Source organism: Alligator sinensis, unplaced genomic scaffold (genome assembly GCF_000455745.1).
Source record: "Alligator sinensis unplaced genomic scaffold, ASM45574v1 scaffold1092_1, whole genome shotgun sequence".
Classification (NCBI taxonomy): domain Eukaryota; kingdom Metazoa; phylum Chordata; order Crocodylia; family Alligatoridae; genus Alligator; species Alligator sinensis.
The window spans coordinates 1,541,616-1,566,147 of NW_005842252.1; the positions used below are offsets into that span (position 1 = coordinate 1,541,616).

Consider the following 24,532-nt stretch of genomic DNA (forward strand, 5'->3'; position numbering starts at 1 on the left):
TGTTTATGCAGGGGGTCGGACTCGATCTATTGAGGTCCCTTCTGACCCTAACATCTATGAATCTATAAGCTACATTCTATCACCAGGCTAATATGCTCCCCCCAGCCCCAATGCCCCTCATCTCACACCTACTGTCTCCTCGTTTTCCATGGCCTCTGATCCTCACTGCCATGCATTTGCATTTTCACAGACCTACATTTTGCATATTGGCTTCTATTGCACCATGGAGAGCACAAGACACCAGCAGACTCTCCCTATGCCTGAAGAATGGTGTTTGCACCCAAAAGCTTGCAGAGAGGAATTTTTCCAACTATTTAGTTAGGCTAATAAAAGATATCCAATTTACCCAAAGAACCTTGTCTGCCCATGTCCTTAGATCAACATGGTTACAACCAACACCCTCTAAATAACATGTTGTTTCTATACCACAAGCCTCGTTGAGGTACGACAGACTGCGTGCAGCAGCTCACTTGCTCTAACTGAGCTCAACTGCTCTTTCAGGCACAAGCTAGTGTTTAGCAAATGGCTATCAATGTGAGAGGGATAACACAGGGCTTTGCCTTTTCTTGCTGGCACCAAAGACAGCAGCCACACTGGCAACCTGAAGCAAGTAGACACTGTGTCCTACCATCCATTCCTGTTTCTATTCCTGTGAAGAAAAATTAGCTTCCTCACTTAAGACATAAATGACAATATCACCCATATAGATGGGGGCAAAAGTCTGTGTGGTATGTAAGTAAATACAACATTTACACTGGTTATTTTTTCTGGCAATTTTTCAAATAAAAACTATTCAGCAAGAGATACCTCCGAGCATATATGCTAGTAATTTAGGGTAAAATACAGGGCAGGGTAATCATAATCATCATCATCAAAACAAGGTATAAACTTTAAAAAGTATAAACTTATTTATACCCACCCTCCCACACATTTCTTTGAGCAACTGAAGTTAGAGATCTAATAACAAGGTCACCACTGCACATTTTATAGCGTTTTTAGGTGCTCCAACATATTATGGACTTCTCCCAAATCCAACTCTTGTAGAAGCATAAGAATGCTCTACCAGATTAGCAAAGTCCGCCTAGTCTATTATCCTGTACCCAACAATGGCTAGTCCAGATGCTGCAGAAGGATGTCTTAAGAACTCTACAATTGATATCCCTGGAATTAAATCTGCCTTTTACTAGAATCTGCCTTCTTCCAACACATTTTATCCTAAAGCTGAGTCATGAGATTTAATAACCCTGCCAAAATTAGTGGTATGTTTAATTATAATAACTGTGTGTTCAAGGTATCATTAGGAACATCCAGCTCTTTTCTGAATCTTGCTAAACTGTAGGCCTTTCCAAAAGGGTAACAGAGCAGGTTGGCACCTGGAGCATAGAGGCACACTGCACAATGGGGGCTCCTGGGTGCCAACGTTGGAGTTGCAGACAGCCAACAGCCAGCCGTGGTATTTTTCCAGACCCTGCTAAGCCAGCGCCATGGGGCTGTCACCCTGGTTGCCCCACCTTAGTTACATTATTGGGCCTTACTTAAGGCAATATGGAAAATGAAGCACAAAATGATAAATGATAGTTACCCAAACTTACATAGCAGATTAACCAGAAAGAAGCTTTGCATTTCATGCTTTCTAGTTCAGCATCTTATCCAGATGCTGGTATCCAAGGTTATGATCCTCCAAACATTTATGCACATATGCAAGCTTTCAGCACTTTACTAGACTTACAGAAATTAAAGAAACTATTCATATGCTGAGAAAAGAAGGGGAACTGAGTGTCAGTGAGCAGGAAAAACAGGTTTAAATTTTTACATGTAATCCTACCCCTCCTGTCCTATACCTGAAATCAATCAAATGCAACAAAACAATTGTTTTCCTACAAAAGAAGAATAGCAGCAGAAAAACAATTACGGATGAGCAACCTTATTGGAAAGTGTAACACGTGTATGCATGCACAATGGAAGATTTTCAGTAAGGACAATTTCTGGCTATCAAGAATGATTTAAACACAAGGGATTTAACAACAACAACAACAACAACAAAATCAAACAAACCAGAAAAAACAAAAAAGCCAAAAGAACAAAAACAACAAACAAAAATAAAAGCTTTTTAATACTTTATTAGAAAAATCCTTTATTAAACAAATTTCCCACATATCACTGAATTCAATCTAAAAACTGTCTAACTGTACCAGCAACTCTGCTGAGAAGATATTAAGTAACTGCCACCAGACTTTATCACCTGGTTAACCACTGAGGTGACAACTACATTTAGCTTCCATAATTTGCAGCTGAAAGCTATTCAGAATAATTTATGGATACAGTTTCCCTTCTAGGGATGTGGCTCACTTTATTTTTCCTCCACTTTAAAGTGGCCTGGTTTTAGTATGAGAATTATTTATTTAAAATACAAGACAAATGCTGTAAGCCATTACATAGATTCATGCCATGAAATAACAAGAAAGCCCCCTTACATATATCTCTACTTACACGTAAATCACATAGCCACAGCAACATATTTATCCAGGCACCATGGCAGCCAACAATATCCACAACTACTTAAGCTTCATTAGTGTTCAATACTGAGAGTTACATGACCCAGAGCAAATGGAAAGGTGACAGGAAACACAATCTTTCCTGAAGCAGGAGCCTGCGACTCAATGATGAAAGATTAATCAGGGTTTACTTTGATAGGATTAGTACTCAGGCACAAAACTGGTTCAGATCTCATTACTGAAGCGCATAGTCTTCATCTTAATAGATCCTTCCTTATTACAGGTGCACACACACCTCTCCTTATTACCAATATACAAGACAGACAGAAAAGGGGGAAATTTAAAATGATTTGGCAAGGATGATTTTTCTCTTTAGAGGCTGGCCTAAGCTTTGGAGCAGTTGGGTGTTCCTGACAGATTTATAAAATGCAGAAGTGTATATTCATATACAGTAATTTGTAACCATTTTGAGTTTAAATCTCCTCCACTCCCTTCATTTGGCCCCTTTTCTAGACTATAACTCTTTATGGCAAGGACCATATTTGTCTATGGGCTTTTCAGTGCCTAGCACAGTGGAGTTTTTATATTAGTCTGACATCTTACCAAGGACCGCAAGACAAAATGTCAAAACTGCCAACGTTAAATGTTAACATGCATCTCAATGCTCATGGTTTGCAATAGAACAGGGCAGCTCAAACCTGGAGTGCAAGTTGCCGGCTCAGCAGCACCAAGGATGGATATTTTCAGTGGTTTCACGGCAGCTAATGTGGGTAGCAACCGATGAAGGAGGACTAACAAACAAACAAAAGGAGAGGAGAGATACACCTCTATATTTATTTGATGGTACTCTTATGCTGGGCAAATGGTCTGGAATTATTTGAAATCAGAGGCTAAATTAGGGGACAGTGTGCTTCCATGGCCAGGATGCAGCTCTGTGGATTGTGATCATGTTGGAAGCTTGCATTTATCCTTTCCAACTTCCTGCATAATTTGCCTATACAAGCTCAGACAGTTCAGGCTTCAACCAAGCGAGTGGAATTATTTTTCTCTTCTGATGATGGTATCAAGTGATATATATAGCTCTGTAGAGGTTTCTTTCTAACAGAGTAAATTATATCCACCAGTGTATAAGCTCTATAATTTAGCTGAAAATAGCAGCCAATATAAGTGTCACTGTCCCGTATGAATTTGAATCATTCATAAAAAGTAGAGGTGCACTGATACATCAGTCCCATATCTCACCAGCACTGATATAAGGAAAATTGACAGTGTTGGCAATCGGCTTTTTTAGGCTAATGTGTCCGATAATGTCACTGATAAATGCCCCATGCATGCGCGCAGCTGCAGCACAACATGTAGGCAGCCAGAAGCGCAGCCTGGCAGCATGGAGACCGGCCGGCTCTGGCTGGTAAGTCTGTTGTGATAGGAGGGAATGGGCGATGCGGGGGGTGGGAATGAGGCTCCAGCAGTGAGCAAGGGAATGCTTTCCTGCCAAAATATTAATTCAACAGCATAACATGATAAGAACCCACACTCTAGGATGCAACTACCCATCAGATTCCATTATACACAAGTTTAAAAATGAGTTGCATGTGGCGTGTCAATTTTGTTAACTTGGTTCTTTAAAAGCAGAGAGTTTCTGCAAAAAAAAGTGTTGACTTGACTTTAATGCTCAGAGGAATTATCTTTGGTTAAAAAAAATGGCAAAAAAAAAAAATCAATCTACACTTGCACCTTATTGTGGAGATTTTCTTTCCAATTTTTATTGTTTATAGTTCCACAGCTTACTACATATTTTTAAAATGACGTACTTTATAAATCTGCCAAACAGTATAACATGGTGTTGCCCCCCTTACTTAACAATGCTTCTCTAATACTGCCTTACCAGATGTTAGTTAAAATTGTCACTTGTCTATAAACTGTAAATTTATAATGAAACCAAATTCTGTGGACACATTTCATGGAAATACCACTTCAGTTCTCTGGACACATCAAAACAACATGGCTGTTCTGACAGAGGGGAGAAGGCTAAATTAAATCCAGCAGTAGCTACAACAAGGTGTTATAACATCATCAAGAACTCTTAATTTTGTTTTTCAACATAAGGTCTTCCTTAGAGAGGCACAGAGGTGGAAGAAAGCAAGAGACTGTACTTGATGATCCAGGTAGGCTTTTGCAGGCATTGCGTTATACAAGCCATTTCATAGCCTGTCGACTGTTCCCGAAAAGTAGTTTGGTTTTTTGTCCTTACTATTCCAGTTGGAAACTCTTGTGTGCAGATGCATATGTTTTCCTATATTTGCCTAGAGTCTACCTCCCCCAAGCTGAATAATGTTTCTTGAACAGACATTTGAGTAAGTATATTCACTGACATACCACTACCAAATCATTTATGAGAACTCACAGTACATTATTATTTTTGTAATGACATACACGCAGACACTGGCCACAAAGTTTGCATTTAATTAACTTGTACAAATGTTGCACTCTGCTTCCAGTCATTCATGATGTACAAAAATTAAATTGTCACTCTGTTATGAGTTTAATTTTTTCTAAGGGTTCTTTTTGTGGATATACTGAACCTGACAGTAAAAACTAAATTTAATTTGCATTGGACAGTGACTCGCAAATTCTACCACATATCCTCGTACACATCCTCTAATTGACATATAAACACTTACTTGCATCTTCCAGGCCATGAAAAAAAAAAGGTTTTAAAGATACTGCCTTTGAAACAAGATTTCGCCATTTCCTCAAGAAACCTTTGGGAAAAAGCAACCAGTGCTAGAGAAAAATCTTTCATAGACTACTTCAACTGCACTAGGGGCAGTTTAGAAACACCCCCACCCCAGAGTTGTCACTTCTCTTTTTTTTTTGTTAAACAAGAAACCTCAGCACTTACATCTGGAATGAAGCCAATTTCATTGAGATGGTTACTCAGCTCTGGGTCATGGAACGCAATCATCTGGGAAAACACTGTCAGGTACTCTGAAATGAAACAAACGTTTCAGATCATTGCCAGACCAAGAACCCCCAGCACCACTGCAGCTCCATGCTGTTAAAAATCAAACAATGAGTAGATACAGGGCATGAATACAGATTCTGAAGCCTGCTCTATTCTTTACAGCAGTGGATGTCAATGAGGGTGCCGTAACCCCCTTTCAAGTGCATCATAGCACTGGCACGCCTCAAACCACAGCCAGGTGAAACTGCTCCACTCACATTATATAGGGCCCGACTAGGAAGCAGCTGCAGCAGATGCTCTTGCCTGTATTAGGTTTATCTGAGAAACCTAATGCAGGCAAGAGTACTTGCTTTTGCTGTCACCCTTCCTGGTTCAGCCCTGCATGCTTCTCCTGGAAACAGAGGGGTGCAGGATAGGTCCACTTAGTGGCAATGGCAGCAGCCAGCACAAACACAGATAAATCACCAGGCTGCCACCAAGTGGACCTATCCCATACACCTCTGTTTCCAAGAGGACAGTTTCATTAGGTTGTGGCCACAGCACAGTAGTTGAAAACCAGTGAAGTAAGCTGAGGCAACCCAACAGTGGTTCTCAATTAGGGACTACTAAATTCAGAAAAGTTAGAGTGGCTTGGATCCAAGAAGGTTGAGAACGATTGCTTTATATGAAGAATGTCTCCTTATTAGATCAAACTTTTAGCATTTAAGTACTTTACAAACCAAAATTGGCTTTTTCTTCCTTTGCTTGCTCATAGTTCTTAATTTGCATCTTGATTAGCAACCTCCAACTTCTATTGTCTCACAGCACTGGCACGCCTCAAACCACAACCAGGTGAAACTGCTCCACCCACATTATATAGGGCTCGACTAGGAAGCAGCTGCAGCAGATGCTCTTGCCTGTATTAGGCATGTCTCCAAAAAGTACAGTTTCCTGTACTTTTTTTCCCCCACACTCCACAGCAACAAAACTAAATGGAACGATCTATACCTCACTTGCAAAAAAAAACTACACAAAGTTGAAATAATTCATGTAAAATAGGCTTTTGACATACAGTTAAGCTATAAATTACTGAAAGAAACTTGTTCTAGAAAATTACTTGTACTGAAGAAATCCAAAGATATCACAATCCCAAAAGTATCTGCTACAAAGAGAACCTATTTATACCATACTGCTAATTTAAATATTAAAGTTTTTCTCGTCTGTATTCTTCATTGTCCTCTTGGAGGAGAAGAAAAGAATGCTTTCTTATCTTTTCTGCAATAATATGTCTCCGCTTTCACACACCAGCCTGAATGGGATAGTTTAACTTAACTGCCTTCACCACAATTCATTTTTAACTTGCGAACGGGCAGGATGAGGCATGCAGCCCTCAAGTGTTTTATATCACCACTCTCCCATTCCCTTGTCCCCTATACTTTCATATGATTCCTTAGAATCAGGACTAAGAGGCATTTCTCCTGTGGTTTCATGACGGGTTACATCTCTTTCCCCTCCTCTCCCTGTCAAAGCTCACACATCCCAAACCAAGGATTCCTGTTGCCCAGTACAGCCTACCCCTGTCCCAGTTGCTTAGCCTCAGCTTCTTACTCCCAACAGATCAGTGGAGCCTTGAACACTGGCTTCTTAAGTGAATGGCTAATGTAGTTCCAACATGTTACAAAATCTTGAAAGTGCCCCTTCCTTAATTAGGGCCTTTCTTCACTGCTACTTTAGGATTTACCTGTATATGGAATCATTCAGGCAGTATTAAATCTTCCGTAATATCTCTAGCTATAAACATTTATTTCAGAGAAAGAATGTAGTCACACACAATTGTCCAGGAATAGCTATAGCACTTTAAAATTTATGCCTGCCTTTAATCCAGATTATTTTTTCAATTGTAGACAAGCTCTTGCCCCCATTATCTAAATTTCAGTGAAGACCATTTGAATTTGCCTAGCAAAATGAGTGATTACTAGGCTGTGTGAAGCTTCGGTCACGGATTCGATTCGGAGGAGATTCGGCCCGATTCATTGGCCAAATCACCAAATCCGAATCGAATCAGGAGTCCCATTAATCTCTCCGAATCAAAATGGAAGCCTCCAATTTGATTCGGAGAGATTTGAGCATTTGGACAGGAACACAGCTTTATATATTTCTTCTACATACTGCAAGGTACCAGGTGGCTTGTGAATGCTGAGATGGTGGGGCAGATGGAGCATCCCACAGGAGCTTTGGGGGGGCGCAAAGGGGTCTCCAGCACACTTGGCGGCGGACCCAGAATTGGACCAGAAGCACTTCTGGTCCGCTTCAAGGTCTGCCACGAAGCACGCGGGGGACCCACCCCCTGGCTTGGCAACTGGGTGGGTACCCGGGGTCCCTCCGTGGCTAAATCACTGAGCTGCGGGGGCGTGGGGGGATTCCCTGTGTTCCTGTGGGGCGCTCCATCCACCTCACCATCTCAGCGCTCATAATCTGTGCCTGGTACCTCGAAGTATGTAGAAAAAACATTTAAAGCTGTGTCTATGACCAAAATCGCTGATTCTCCAAATCGGAATCGAATCTTCAGATTCAGATTTGGCCGAATCGAATCAGGACACTGATCTGAATCAGCAAATCAAATCATTGTCCCCTGAAATCATAGGCTGAAATCCAAATCGAATACAGCCCACTTCGCACATTCCTAGTGATTACTATGCTTGAATGAGAAGACCAGTCCTATATGCTGTTCTTAAAAAAAAAAAAAAAAAAAAAGTGCAATTTTACAGCAGGATAACTATGCACACACACAATTGAAATGAAAATTTAAGTTTCACTGTGAGTTCAAATCAGATAAGGCAGAGGTATAGGTGGTGAACTCTCCTAGCTACACCGCAGTAAATACAGCACTTTTTACATCCCCAATTAAATTATCCATCATTTTAAGCAGTGAAAATCTGCTGTCATCAATGCCTGAGTTTTACCTCCTCTACTCTGAAGTTATGTCAACATAGCGAGATTCAGGGACTACTTACCATTCCCTGCATATAGTATATTGGGAACCCTGACTCTAACACACTATGCTAACTAGAGGTCAAGATGCGTGCTTGTAAATGGGTATCAGGGTAAGGGCAGAAGTCAAGCTGTGCCTTGAGCTAACGCTTCAGTGGAGACACCTTCAGTCTCAGAAACTAAATAGATATGGAAATGACATAGGGCACTGCTTGCATGTTTTACCCAGAGGCCAGTGGGGCTAGCCTGGGTTACTTTAGCTTTCCCCACATTCAATTCTGACATATTTTAATTCTTCAAATATCCAGCAGCAATAGGAAAGGTGCCTAAAAACCGTGATCGCATACATTCAGCAGCGTGCTCGTGAATCCATTTTCCTCATTAGCTTCCTGAAAGTATATTTTCTTTTAAACTAAAAATTTGTGCTGATGGTGTTCAGGTGCAGATATAAAAGACTTTGTTAAACATCATTTTTATTTGACTAGCCAGACTCAAAATATAAATTACCATGTGGGATTACATGATTAATTAAGGGTCTACTGAAGAGACAATCTACAAGATTTAGGTCCAGCCAGACACTGTTGGCTGGAATGGTATTCTGAATTATTCTTTTGCATAATTTGATATTCTATAAATCCTTAATTGTTCTCATATTTTACTTTATATGGGGAAAGACATTTAAATAAGCCTGGTATGACCAGTATATTGACTGCTTAGGTCTGCCTCACCAGTGATTGACCTTTTTTGTGATTTGAATGGTGTTACTCCTTGATTGGTGAGATTCTTGAACCTTACCTCAGACACAGTACAGTCTACTGTATTTTTCCCTAAGAAAACTTTATTGCAACAAACTAAAGAAAATTGCCACAAAGTCTTCCTTTGAAATTGTGTTAATATTTATAAAGATTTTACAAACCTGTGCGTTACATACTACAAACTTTGAAATAAAATGGAAATAAGAATACACCGATGGTGCACCTAATCCTGCATCTCCAAACCAGGATTCAATATAGGGTGCTGCAGAGAAAGCTGTAAAGAATTAACCATGTACTTAGTTTTGCAAAAGTATCATACCATATCACGAACCCAAAAGCAATTGATCATTCTTTTATACATTAGACACATGAGGTTTAGTTATTCTTATTGTATATTAGCTAGCAATCGATTATATTTACAGAAGCATCTACACTTTGAAAAAAAACCCTAAACAATTGGCCTTACAGAATAGTAGACTAAATCAGAGACATGTAAGCTTTCGTAAGTAATGACCTCATCAGATACTATTAAGGCAATGGTTCTCAGCCTTTTTAAGCTCCAGCACACCTAGGAAAATGCCAAGTCTTAGTATTAACTCCCTACCCCACTTTGTTTTTGAGTGCAAAAAAATAATAGACCAGTTTTTCTATTGCAAAGAACTCAGAAACACCACAACTATGGATTTCTATTTGAAATCTCTGCGCTTAGCTTGTGAATCACATTTGCACACCTAACAGTGCTAACATTGTGTCACACACTGCAGCACCCTTGAAAGGAACCCCAGGGTACTGTGGCACACTGATTATCAATTACTGCATTAAGGGATTTTCATATTGTCTTATGAAGTAAGCTACTGCTTATGAAAGCTTACACATGATTTAGTCAGTCTATAAGGTGCAAATCTACTCTACCTTGTGCTTGATTTCAGATTAACATGGCTAACTACCTCTCTTACAATTTACAAGTTAATTCCACAGATAAATTATTTATTTCATATTAGATCAATTTCTTTTCTTCTTTTAAAATTTAGTGCTTTTAGCTTCATCAAGCAACTTCCCACTTTTGTATTGTAGGACTGTACAAAAAGGGATCTCCCAACAGCTTTTTCACAACATTCACTTTATAGCTCTTATTCATATATCTTCTTATCCATTTCCTTTCCAAAACTCTAAATGTTTTTCACCTCTCCTCTTATCAACCTTTCCCCAGCTCTCTACAGTCTCCTTATGGAACTTTAAGGCTTGTTTTCTATTCAGTTGAAGTCTTTCTTTTCCTGTAAAGGAGCTCCCCTCAGACTTCTTGACTCTCCAGATATCATAGTATCTGTAGTCTCCAAATACTCTCTAGTTAGTCATTTCTCTCACATTCTGCTTTGTAGCAGAATAGCTATTTATAATAGGATGGCTTTGTATTGCTGCATGGCTAGATCCCTCCAAGCAAGGACAGATTCCTTTTTAAGATCCTGATTTAATTTAATTGACTGGTTTCTACTCCAGCTGTTAAATAACAGCAAGGGGTTTCTTCACACACATCCTTACCTGTTTTTACCAGTGGGCCCTTGTTTACTGCCCTGCTCCTGTGATAACCATTTATATATTTCAAATAGGTTACTTTCTATAGCAATGAAAGTTTGATTATACATTTGTGACAGTTAAAAAACTACTTAAAAGAAAGAGAGACCCAAACAGAAGAAACCCCACCAAACAGTTAATATGAACACACAACATTAAAAACCCAAATTCATAAAGAGTTAAATTTTACCTTATGAGCTTACCTTGAATAACATGAGAGTTATCCTTCAAAAAGAAGTTATATAGGTACTTGGGAATAAAAGCTGACATGCAGGCATAGGCCAGAGCTAAAAGAAAATTGAGAAAAAAAAACCAAACTTGATGGAAAGAAAGAAGCATCTGTTCACTGGAAAATACTTATTACTTTAAAATATATATATTCACACCCTACAGGGCAACTGTACAAAATATACACAGAATGAGCATTTCTCTTTTAAAATGTTTTAAAAGCTACTCAAAAAAAATTCTGGCTTGTACCAATTATCCAATGAACAAATCAAGCAATGAAATTCTTTACATATTAATTTTTGAGATGCAGAAAATGAATGTGGCACTTCAGAATGACTAGAAGTTATATGGCCCTTTTTGCCAGAGGCATTGTCTAAACATGTATGGTCACATTCTGTCTACCTAAAATTTGCTTGTTTCAACTGGAAGTGACTTTCTGTGGGAAGAATTCTTCAGAGGGGAAGGACAATTCTGGCCTCAAGACATTAGTTTGATTCCCAGCTCTGGTACAGTTTTTTTTTAACAGGCAAGTCAGTTAATAGCTGTAATTTAGTTTCCACCTTCTCTTAACCCCCTTTTTTCTGTCTCTTCTCGTTAGACTTTGTTAGTCTCTCCTAAGATTCTTATTCCACCCTCAGCATTGTATTATCTAAGCACCTTCCAATAGAGCAGTACATTATGTGACTAATGCATCCTATGTGGTTTGTTCATTTTCTTTTTAAATGGTAGCTGTGGACCCAAAAATTGCTAGGATCAAACAAATCTCTTTTTACTACTACTACTTTATTATTTTTACTGCGCAACATCAAAAATTGCTTCTGATTTGTTTCTTTGGTCAATATGCAAGGAAATGCCCAAGAAGTACGAATAAATGTTGTGATGTCTGCGTCAGTGAAGCTCATAACCTCCAGACAAGCAGAATATGCAAATAAATACAACAACTATCATGGAAGAATCCAAAGTAGCAGTGGTAAAAGAAACACATTAAGACTATGAACCACAAGACAAAGCAGGGCTGTTTGAGGCTTTGGCAGGTTATTAGATTCGGAGGAGATCTGGCCCGATTTAGTGACCGAATCTCTGAATCCGAATCAAATCAGGAGACCAAATAAAAGGTCTGAATTGATTCGGAAAAGATTTGGTGCCACTTTGGAGATTCGGCCATAGACTAAACAGGCAGCAGTCCTCATCACACTGGACACAGCTGCCTCCAACTGGTAAGTCTGTAGTGGGCGGAAGGGGGAAGAGAGCGTGGGGGAGGGAGGAATTGGGGCTGGGACAAGCTGCCCAGCCAGGGCAGTAGGGCACGGGATGAGCGATGTAGGCACAACTTGCTCCGGGTGGAAGGGGGCAAGTGGCAGCAGGGCATAGCCCGGGGTCTGAGCGCTGCTGTGCCCACATCCCACAACCTGCCCCCCCCCACCCCCCCTCTGGCCAGGCAGCTTGCCCCAGCCCCAATCCCTCCCTCCCTCCCCACATCCCTTTCCTTCCCCCACCCAACAGACTTACCAGCTGGAGGCAGCCGAGTCCAATGTGGCAAGGACTGCTGCCTGTTTAGTCTGTGGCTGAATCTCTGAAGCAGCACTGAATCTTTGGGTCTGATTTGGCCGAATCGAATCAGAACAGTGATTCAAATCTCCAAATTAAATCACTGTCCCTCTAAATCAGCCGAATCTGAAACGAATAATTGCTGCTTCACACAGGCCTAGTAAATAACACCAAGTCAGCAGACAAAGTAGTGACAGTCCCCATAAAAATCAAGACTTCTTTTCAAGAGACTTCTGTTATTAGGATTCAGATTAAGCTACCTAGCTTTCACTTCATCTGAGAACCTAAAATCCAGAGAGTAGCATTAGCATTTTGACAGCCCAAATAGATTTTTCTCATATATCTATCACAAGCACCTCACGTACTCATTGAATGAAAGGGGTTAAGCAGTGGAAACCAAAGCATTCACAGATGGAGTTTGGATAACATCTTTCTAAGGAAATAAAAGCCACTGTAGCAGAATTGTCATCAGTTCCAACAGATCTCGTGTGTTAAAAAAACACCAAAAATGAAGCGACAGGAAAAAATATACATTTATAGTGAGAAAATATTGAATGTTACAGTTCATATAAATGAAGTCTCTTACTTTGAAATACAAGTTTCTTTACCAGTACTTTTAAAGACATGCAAATAAAACAAAACAAAAAACCCCCAAACACAAATATACAGTTATATTAATAAAAAATTAGGAAAGTCTACAAAGTCAGAACACACCGACTTTATGCAAAAGCTCTAAGACTTAATGTGTCTGATGGGAGTCACAACCATGAAAAGCCTAATCCCTTACTCACATCATACTTAAGGCTGGAACAAAATGCTAATAAAAACTAACCAGAATATTGAAACTCTGTCCAATTCTAAGAATTCAGTGCCAGCACACATGAAAACCACTTCTAAAGCCAAGCTAACAAAGGGACAGGAAACAAGACGATCAACTCAGTTTTACCAAAAATGTGGCCATGAGGAGTCACACTTTTAGCTTCTTTCCTCCCTTGGAGATCTCAGAACAGTAGAGTCTCCCAATGCCTGAAGAAGGGTGCTTGTGTTCGAAAGCTTGCAAAGAACTTTATTTCCCCAACTACTCGGTATCTTCATACAAGAGCAGATGTAGATAGTAATGAAAAGGCTACTAGCAGTTTGAGTAAAGTATTATACCTAGAAGCAGATTCTACCACTTTGTTGCCAAAGAAGACTATAAAGCATCCTCCCCAAAATTTCAACACAGTGAAATTTTTAGCATTTGCAATTAGGAACTTGGTGCTGTATGTTGGAAATGATGGTAACAGTGGACGCAACTAATTAGCTCTGCAGTAAAGTGCCACCATCTACATGTGTGCCAATATTAGGATGCAATAATTAATTAATTCTGCCACAGAATAATATTGCCTGGGACAAGTACTATCCTATGGCAGAGTAATTTATGCTACCGCAATGCACATGCGGATGGTGAACGGGGCTGGTTGAGGCACAAGGGTCCTATGATACAGGGGCTGCCTGCTGGCTAGTCCCACACTGTAGCACCCTCATGCTCCAGCCAGCACCTCTGCTCCCTGATGCTGCTAACCAAAGCCTGGGGCTCACCCCTTGGATCCTCTGCCAGCCCAGGGCTGCTCCACCTGGCTCAATGTGCTGAGGTCTTGGGTGCACGTGTAAATGCTATGTCCAGGAGAAAGACTCCAGTGCAAACTGTACCAGATTTTATTTCTTCCTAATTGCCCATTTAGATATACCCTCCGGCTTCAAAGTTCCTTTGATGTTATGTCACTAGAACTCCACCTATTGCTTATTTGCACATGTGTGCACACACACATAATAAGTTATACACATATTCTAAAGATACTTACCTTCACTGTTAAAATTCAAGTACAGGAATGGTGCACAAAGAGAATCTAGACCTAAGGGGAGGAAAAGTGCCAAGAAAGTATGAAAAACTGAACACTCATTGAATATGACATAAGACAAACATATGACTTGCATATTTAAGACCCTTACAATGTTAGCATTAGTTATGTATGCAGAGAATAGTCATGAAACAATGGTATGAAAATAAATATAAATAATTTAAATGGGTTAAATTGTACTAATAGGGAGATTGCGCTAATTTCTCAGTTGCGTGTCTGTTTCTAAAAATGCTCCAGCATATTATACTCAAAATATTAACACTGCACAGAAGTCACTGAAGTTAACATTGAGCTGAGTAGCATTAGTCAATGACAACTTTTAAAAACAAAGTGAATAAAAATAAAAGGAGTGAAAAAATGCAAAAGAATGAATCAATTTCTGTGGGGAAAAAGGGACAGAATTTACATTACAAACAGAATGGGAAGCATAAGAATCTTGCATTTTCAATAATGTACGGATGGAATCTCCTGAAATTTCTACACTAACAGCTGCAAATGAATAATTAAATCCAATTTTAAAGTCTATTAAAAAAGAAATGAAGAGCAAAGGCAAGCTAAAGGGCCCCCGCTCTATACAGGAAGTAACTGTATTTTAGAAAGTCTTTACTTTGAATACTTCCCAGATAAACAACCAACCTATTTACTTACAAGTTGAACTTACCTTGCCAGTACACAAGATCAGGATGGGATACAACCCATGCCTTCAATACACGTCTAAATTTTGCATGGCCCTCTGGTGATGACAGCAACTCATCATACTGATGACATCGAGGAATATCAACTTCAATCTGCAACACAGGAGGAAAGCAGGAGGAAGAAGTCAGAACAGGGGTGGCCCCACAGCAATACCACAACAATGAAAGTAGGGGAAAGTAGTGGAATATAGCCAATACATTTACGTTGGGCCACCATGAAATCACAAGTCTTTTCTTCCCTCAACTTAAAAAGACATGCTGTGTGGGGAAATGCCATTTACCTGCACTTTATGTTCATGAAAGACAGCCCTGGTCTCTTAAGTGAATTTTAGCGGCACCAGTTTCTGGCTTAGCTTTCAAGTCATATCTTCTTGGGTGTTAAAATCATTTTCCTTTAAATGTTAAAGTAAGAATTCTCAGGACAGACTCAGTTCAATAAAAAAAATTATATTCCTTTGGCTAGATGAAAAGAGCAGATGTTACTAGTAACGTCTGTTCACCATTTGGCACTATACATTTCTGTGAAGAACTATATCCTTTGAGCTTCTGTTGAAGCTGATGGGATTTTGGGATGCTGTCATACAGCATCCAGATCCAAGTTGCAGAGTATTTCCTTTTTTCTATTTAGTATCCCTTTGCTAGATTCTGACATCTGTTTATTTTTACTTTAAAAGCAATCAACCCAAATACAAGGTTGCATTTTATGAATGCTATATTATAAATTTGTGTTAACTAGTTTCTTGCAGGTCTTGCAACATTATACTCTAGTCTATATAACTACAAAACCCCCTCAAAGTTCAATTATGATCAGCAGCATCAGTTGCAGTAAAAGAGTAGAACAGTTAACATCATTTTTGAAGTGGAGGAAATGTCTTGCATTATATTGAGACAGCACTTGAAAATAAACACAGCTTACTTGTCGATCTGTAGGAATTGGAGTGTCCTTATCAACAGCATCATACCTTGCTTGAATGGCACCCTACAAATAGAAGAATATTTTAAAGAAACAGAAAGCCTTCAGGTTAAATACTAATGCATTTCACTGCACATATACCAACAGAAATGAGGCTAAAGTATAAAGTTACAGCTTTTTCCAGTTACACTAGCCAGAAGAATGTAGTTAGTTAATAAGGTATGGACACTAAATACTTCATAATTCAATAAATCCCAGCTATAAGACTGCGTTAGCATTATCATCTTTTGTCTGTTATATTCCAAACCATTTGCTTGTGCTTTCTATGACACTAGCCTGAGATGTAGCAGTTCTCTTGTGTTTAAGATGCACGTTTCATCTCAGGTGGCTGTTTGGGATCAGCTCATAAAATTGGCCACACTTTTGATCCAGTGTTTGATTTGCAAGATTTAAGATAGCCATATCATGGGCCTCCAATCTGATGTTGAGATATACCATCATAAAAGAAATAGCCTCCCAACATGCTCTTCAATAAGAAGCTGACAGACTTCAGATGCTGGCTTGTCAGGTGACATCTATCATTCTTGGGTGCATATAGACAGACTCAAAACAGTATTTTGATTCTTGTGACAACACTGTGGAAAGAGCAGCAGCATCTATCCAGTAGATCTATCCGGCCCTGAACATGCCCCATCCACCTGTTCCAAGTCTGGACAGACACTGGTGAAGATGCTCCAAGTCATGACAAACACTGTTTGCGAGCGTGCTGAAGTCTTAAGTCTTGAGAACGGTTGTTGGGGACAACCCTGAATATCTTCACTGGGGTATTTCCAGATTGATTCCTGAGTCAATGTGCCCAGAGGCACAGCATAATCAGGCAGAACCAACCCAGGACATGCTGCTGTTGCCACGGTGTAGACACACTCCAAGTAACTTGCAAGAGGAAGGAATCAGTCTCTTGTATCCCAGGATAGTAGTCTAACCACTGATGCATTCTTCTTGCCCTGATCATGCTACATTGGTAATCGGTTATCTGCACCAACTGACAACTAGCCTGACATAACTACACTAAGCACTTGGATACGTGCAAAAAAGGTGAATCCGCTGCAAAAACGTTCTTGTTTCAAACCATAACACCACAGGCAATGTGTGGATAATTACATGCAATGTAATAGGGAGCCTCTCTGACTCCCAGCATCCCAGAGTCCTTCACTCTCCAGAGAAAGATGGGCTCAAGGACAGGCAGTCCCAAATCAATTAGGCCTTGGTAACATTCATTTGTACTACCACAAGGTGTTTCTGCATTGTACCAGCCTCCACAGGACTCTGTTCAGGGTGGGTAAAAAAATCAATGACTAAAAAAAACCAGACAAACAAACAGGTTTTTTTATTTAGTTGTATTATTTAGTTTTTTTGGTTAAGATGCTTTTTAAAAAAAATTAAATCTATATAAAGATAGTTTTAATGCAAGATATGTTAAAGCTCAAAGACATCATCATGGAACAGGGATTATTTAATTATATACTATTTAAGACTATAGATGCATGTAACCTTTTTAGAAAAGATTTATAAATAGGTCAAAACAGGCCATGGATTATATTAGGGACCCAATCTTATGGGGTTCCCAGAGGCTCCCCTAAAGATCACTAAAGATTAAACACAACCACTCTACCTAATGGGACTTCGTGCTCAGTCTAGAATATCCCATTAAGCATCTCTGTGATGCTTAATTTTGGTCCTCAAACTGGATTTCTGTCTCCAGAGATAACATCCTTGTTAACAGCAGTATATACAGATAAGAGACAACAGACCTGATTAACATCAGCCTTATTGCCTCTTTGCAAGGTTGTGTGCAGAATCAAAGTAAATATCCAACATACATAAGGTTGTTGTTTTCGTTAAATAAAACAATTTAAACGTCTGTTGTTTTTGGTAGACAAGGTTCTTTGGATAAATCTGATATTTTTTATTAGACCAACTCAAATAGCTGTAAAAATTCTTCTTAGCAAGCTTTTGGGTTTAACCTTCATACGTTCCCATGTGGTAATTTCCTACCCCAGAAGCACATTTTGTGCAGTATCTTTACGTTAATTCATTCTAAAAAAATTTCTTTTTAAGACACTGTCACTGGCACTGCAGTGCACAATATTCCCAAAGAACAGCCAGCTTACATGAGTGGTTTGCTCTCTATGGATGAAAAACTGACCAGGGTAACATGTTACCCCAGGTGTAAATGTGTTTACCATATGGGGTAACAATTTACCCCAAGCCCATGTTAACACATTGGGGTAACTTGTTAAAGTTTAACCCATGTTTCAAAATCATACATCTACCCACGGAAACCAATTTACAACAGCAGTTAGGGTTTCAGCTTTTAGTTAAGCAGGAAAGGGAGGGCAAGTCAGCTGATGATTAGGTTCTGTCCCTGTTCTATGAATGTATAAATCTTGAAAAATCTCTCTTCACTCTGCCTTTCAAATTTTATTCCAGCGCATGTTGTACGAAAGAAAAATACAGTATTGTATCGTACTAAATAGTGCAAACTGTACCTACCTAATTATCAACCGTCTCCCATCACCCCTCTCCCCAAATATTTTTAGTTAGTGTGAATTTTATTTATATTTCTTACCTCAACCCCCAGGAGGGCAGCCCAGGTTAAACCTCTCAGAAGTGGAGGAATGTCAACCCTGGCTTCTTTCCAGATTTGATTTTTTTTGTATGGATAGGCCTGCAAAAACATCACTTTCTTAAAAGCAAAGAAAAGCCTTCTTTTCATAAAAGCTCCTGTGCCGCTAAACACACACATAGAATAGCTGCCCTTCTAGATGAAAGATGTTTAACCTTGGACCCCTTCTACATGTTACATTTAATGTGGCAGCTTAGGGTTTTGACAATCAACTGATTGGTGGCCCCAGCTTGGACAGCCCTGGGTCTCAAATGTGGGGCTATCTGAGCTGGGACCGACAATCAGGTCACTGTCTGCCCAGAGAGTCCCAATGAAACAGATGTGGGGCTGACAATAAACTGGCTATTGGCCTCATCACCACAGTTGGGTCTCAGATGGGCCCCAGCACAGTCCTGAGGGCAACAATCAGCTGATCGTCAGCCCCAGACCACACAGGACTGATTAAAGACCCTGGTGCAATGTGGGGTTGAAGCTGACAATCAGCTAATTGTCAACCCCATCAGGACACTCATCTTCCAAGTTGCTGGTGCAGGAGAATGGGATCGTGATCCTGGGCTCCACTTACATTGGCAAGTACATGTGGCATGGCAAGAGGTACAACTGTTAGCATCAAGGATTAGATCCTATTATGCCTTTAAATTAATGTGTGCCAGGCCCTAGCCTGCCTTTCCTACTCTAGACCAACATCCATGCATTGGAAGCAGAAGACTTTTTAATCATGTTTCTTTATATTTGAAAGATTTAAAAGTAAGTTTTGTGTTTTCATAGTTTATAATTTCATCTTCATCGAGTATTCGCTTTAATGGTATAACCGATCAATTATTTTTTTAAATATCTTGGTTCATTTTGCACGAGAAACCAAATAAGACTTGTCTGTTGTGTGCCTCCTTACACAGTCATCTCTTGTGAAATCATTTGGCTGGGAAAGTTCAAAATGCCTTGTCCTAAATATACATAAACTTCTTTTTTGGACAGTGCAACCAGAGTACTAATACATAATGCTTGACAACAAGAAAAGTCTCACAACTTGGAAAGTGCAATGCAAGAAGCATCACCAGACTGTTTATTTCTACACCACTCATATCTGTTTCTGTAGTCAGGTCTAGCATATAGCTGTTACAAATGAGAGGTGTAGCATCCATCTGAGTAAACTCCAATTCTTACTCTTCTTTGTTTTGGCTGTTACTAGAGGCTTCTCCATTTCTTCCCATTTCTCCTATGCTTATTTCCTGTAATCTCAGATGCAGTTCTCTTCCCTTTTCTTCCTACCTTCTCTCCAATCTCTGATTAGCTGAGGGGCTCGCCCAGCCTCCAGAGCACATGGGACTCTGTGTGCTCAATGAAGTCTATATGTTCCAGAGATTGGGCACAGGCTACACATGTACAGCAGGAGGAAAGATTGTGGGATCTCACCTAAGATCTCAACCTGGACTCCCCATGAGCCAGCAGGTAGCAAAGCTTAGCTCCCTGCATACCCCCAGCTGGGAGGTCCAATCATCTCACTAGGGTTCCCAGGCAGGACAGCATATGGTGCTTTCCTGTGACAGAGCTCTGATCCGTTTAACTGAGCTTCCAGCTGGGGAAGGACATGGTGTACTCCCCCAGCTGGGATCCCTGATCATCTGAGGTGTGCTTGATAGGACAGTGTAGTGCTGGGACTGACAATCAACTCACTGTCAGCCCTGGGTCTGGTTCACTGGGTCTGTCTGGGGAACCATCAGCTTTTCTAGATGTCAGGTACTATTTATCAGTACTGTGTTGGCAATGTCAAAAGAAAGAGGTTTGTGGATATTTAGGGCGTCTCAGCCAAATGATTACACAAGAGATAACTGTGTAAGGAGACACACAAATGGTTATATGCAATAACTGTGGCCAGTTTCCATCACACCTTTAATTGAACATGTGGACAGTGTCTAGCCTCTAGAGCACACAGAAGTGTTTTAAGACTCCCATGTGCTCCAGAGTCTGGGATAATAGACTAAATCCACTTATCTATTCAATTAATGGAAACCAAAACTACCCCAGTATGATTAAGATTCCATACCTTCAGTAACCTGTCAAAAAGGATGATTCTGTTTAGCTGGTACTCCGTGTCCCTCTCTCGAATGATCAGAGGAAGATTGGCAGCTGCAGACAGCTCATTGTTACTATTTGAATGAGGTAAATTTGACTGGCTGGAAAAGAATGGGAAAAACAGTAGTAAAGAGCAACTAAACAGCCTTAATTGTAAAAAATTACAGCCTGGAAATGTTGTTATGTTGGAAGCTGGGGCGGAGTGTTGTAGCCATGATAATCTAGGAATATGCAAGAAACAAGGGTTGTTGGTAAAAATGCTTGAGAACATGTGTAATGCCTCTTCCCAATTATAAAGTTAGCCCAATAAAAGATGTCAATAAAAGAACCGTACTTCTCTTTATGCTGGAAGACAATTAGGAAAGTTGTTTCCATGTATGGAACAGTAACTCTGTATTCAGTGCTGTACTGTGAGGACCACAGATTTTCAAAATACTTAACTAAAGTTAAACTTGTAAATTTAACCACCTTCAAGTCTACCTATTTTCAAAAAGCATTCAGAAGCATTCACCTACATCAGAAGCCTAAATAAGGATGCAGGGTATTAGCATTATATTTCTAATTTTGGAAAATCTTGGTCCGAATATGTACCGTGCAACTATAATAGTAAAAAATAACTAATAAAATTTGATTACATATACTTACTCATCTTCAAGCAGTGGATAAAATGCTTCTCCACCCACATCTTTTAGCCTCTGTGCAGTTTGGAAAAAAGAATTTAAAAAAGTTTTAACATGAGAACATTCCTTGGTATTTTAAATGGAAAATGTACAAAGAAATACACAAAGCAATTTTTAAAATCTTGACTGGTGTTTGACTAGATATTAAGTTAATTGTGATAAGGGACAAAAGAAGGAAGATTTACCCTTAGATGGCAGCATTAATGCATAAATATTTAATATTTTATATTCTACTGAGTGAATGGAATCTCTCTCTACAAATTTAATCAATTCTAAAAATTATTCCCACCTTATCTATATACCCCCTACTTTTCCTACAAGGACTTTTGATTCATATAGCTGCAAACCAAAGTGAAAGAATTTGGTTCTGCTTTTCTAATCAAGACATGCTATGCTAATTACTTCACTTTTCATAAAGACATCTGAGAGCAAGTCAGTTATATAAACATTCCCTGTGAAGATGACAGGCAAGCAAGACAGAACTTAATGCCTGGAGTGTATGGACATCTTCAGTGCAGGGTGATTAAAGTTTAATTCCATCTTCCCAACAGTGCTCTCTTTTGCAGTACAATCCCTAACCTAGAGGTAGAGTACCATCTCTTCTGGGGACTGACGGAGCAGATCAGACTCTCAGTTCATTCAGCACTGATCCTTTTTTGATTACCATCATTGTGCTCTTTGCCACAAGGAGTGTTTGAAGGATTCCCTGAAGTGTGATTAAACGCCTCCCCCTCCCTGCAAACTGCATAAATTGGACTAGGAAACTGGAAAGACTCAGAGCTTTCTCTTTGTACAGATAGTAGCCTGTGCTAGTTATACTTAATTCAGTGTGGTTTTCTAACAATATGAAACAGAACTATTACTGAGCTTGGGGAGATTTTTGACATAGTTTTAGACTAGACTGCTTAATTGTCACAAATTCCATCTTAAGACTTGTAACAAACAATAGGAAACTTTGCTGCAAGACATTTAAAGTGGGTCGATTTTTTATTTTGGATATTCAGGAATTTCTACAGAGAGAAAGGTGGACTTGTTAAAGAAACACTGCCTGAACCAAAAAGGTAGAACGTTCTATTTCTATAATTAAATTTAGCACTGAATGTTACACTTATTCTCATAAAACAGCTGTTACATCAAAACAAAACTGAGCAGTACAAATTTCATTTCACACAAAGAAGTTGATATATTTTGTCCATGTAAACTTATTTCCATTAAATAAATAAATAAAAATCAGAATCTGTGTGTCTGAGTCCTCTCGGAGTCAGCAGCAGTGCCCAAAGGAGTTTTGAAGGACAACACTGATTTTATTTTTGCTATATGGTAGGGCTGTGCAAAATTTTGACAGCTGTTTCGTTTCGGAGGTATTTCAGCCCGTTTCGGCGCCCAAAACACCAAATCCAAAATGAAATGAAAGGCTCCGAAACATTTCTGAAACGTTTTGGAGGTGCCACCCCAGAACAGTCCGGCACAGCCCCACAGCCCTCCTTTTAAAGTGCCAGGAGGCTGGGGCCAGGCAGGGCAGTCTTGGGGGCTTCTCCCATGTCTCCTCCTACCATGGCAGAGGCAGGCACAGCTGGAGGAGCTGCGGGAGAACCTGCAGCCACCTGGGTGTGCCTGCCCCTCCCTGGCCAATCCAAATCTCCGAATCAGTGCCGAAACAGCATCAAAACTCTGAAACAGATTTGGCTGAACTGAAATGAAAGAGTGATCCAAAACACGAAAATGAATCACTGTGCTCTGAAATGGTCAAAACCGAAACGAAACATAGCCCTACTATTTGGGAATATAAAAACATAGTTACTGCAGCTGGAACACAAGCACTTAGCAATAGCTTTTTCTTACATTTCTCAGTTGGTACAGTGACAGTGTCACAGTTGTGTCATCAAGAAGGGAACTTCTATCTCGTCCTTGTCCAAAACTCTCACCATCCTCCAACAAAAAGCTTTGAAGAGAGAAAAACCCAAATCCTAGTTATTTTAAAACAAAATATTTAGCTCAAAAGAACAAAGTTTGATGTCAATCCAATTGGTATTTTCTTTTTAAGAAGAAACAAATGCTGAAATTACACTGTATTGTCTCCCGACTACAAAGCCAGCTACCAAGGGGATGTGCAATACTTTGAAATGCTGAAAAAGTTCCAAATGAAATAGCCACGTCAGGTTTTTTAATGTGTACAATCTATAGCTTCTTATCCAAGACAACATATCTGAGGGTTACCAGGCAATGAGGAGGAAAGAGAAATGCCACTGTCAGCCAAAAGCTGAAAATCAACAATGACAATGACAGACATGATGGGAACCTTGTCCATTCCTCCTCAGTTACAGATGACAGCTGTGACAGTATTTGGCAGGCTATTTGCACTCTGTGTCTATGGCAGATTAAGCCCTCAGAACTACAAATAAATCCAAAAAGAAGTAAACACAAACAGTCCATGGAAGGGAATGTTCTTGACACAGAAAGTTTCTAGAAAGGAAACTAAAGGATCATATTCTGTTGCTGCTTCAGGCAAAGAAATTATATGGCAGTAGGTAACTGATAAGCATTCACTAAAACTTCAACCCATTACACCATTCACAAAGCTCAAGGCTAAACTTTGCTCCCTTTTGTTTAGCAAAGAAAATATGGTGTTGGTTATTCACCGTTGATTTAGTATATTATTTAACTATCAGAAGGTACAATCTGATCTTCACCACTGCAGTAGTCTTCATATACTAAGATCAGACTGCAGGACAGAGTTGGAGTGTGTAGTAAAAATTTCAACAGGACTGCAGTAACAATGCATTTAATTATTTCACCGCTTGGAAAGTTCTTAAACCATGTAGCATCTGTACAAAATAAAACCATTTTTTAATGAAAAATGGAATGGCTTGATGTGTTGGATACAACGAGTTGAATGTATTTTGTAAATGTATGTAGTATTTGCATTTAGTATTTTTAAGATGTACTGCATTGCATATCAAAAGCACATTTTAGTGAGTAATGTTATATCATAATTTAATGCTATGGCACATTAATGAACCTGCAGATTTTATTATAGGGTGGTATCTTTCC

The 24,532-nt window shown here is 39.5% G+C and overlaps 1 protein-coding gene across 13 annotated transcripts in view; it reads right to left on the reverse strand.

Annotated features, from left to right (window-relative positions):
• The window catches only part of TBCK (TBC1 domain containing kinase), a 187,895-nt gene that overhangs the window by 99,227 nt on the left and 64,136 nt on the right, over positions 1-24,532 (reverse strand). For 12 of the 13 annotated variants that reach the window (XR_003094992.1, XM_006027572.3, XM_025208794.1 and 9 more), the window contains 9 exons: positions 23,324-23,423; positions 21,447-21,496; positions 20,773-20,902; positions 18,672-18,770; positions 16,046-16,108; positions 15,096-15,222; positions 14,378-14,428; positions 10,961-11,044; positions 5,398-5,483 (listed from right to left, as the gene is read on the reverse strand). Coding sequence is in view for 12 of the 13 variants with exons in the window: in XM_006027572.3 (XP_006027634.1) it covers positions 5,398-5,483; positions 10,961-11,044; positions 14,378-14,428; positions 15,096-15,222; positions 16,046-16,108; positions 18,672-18,770; positions 20,773-20,902; positions 21,447-21,496; positions 23,324-23,423 (790 nt within the window). In the remaining variant the exon portion in view is untranslated. The remainder of the gene's footprint in view (positions 1-5,397; positions 5,484-10,960; positions 11,045-14,377; positions 14,429-15,095; positions 15,223-16,045; positions 16,109-18,671; positions 18,771-20,772; positions 20,903-21,446; positions 21,497-23,323; positions 23,424-24,532) is intronic. The other variant, XM_025208797.1, reaches the window with a different exon arrangement.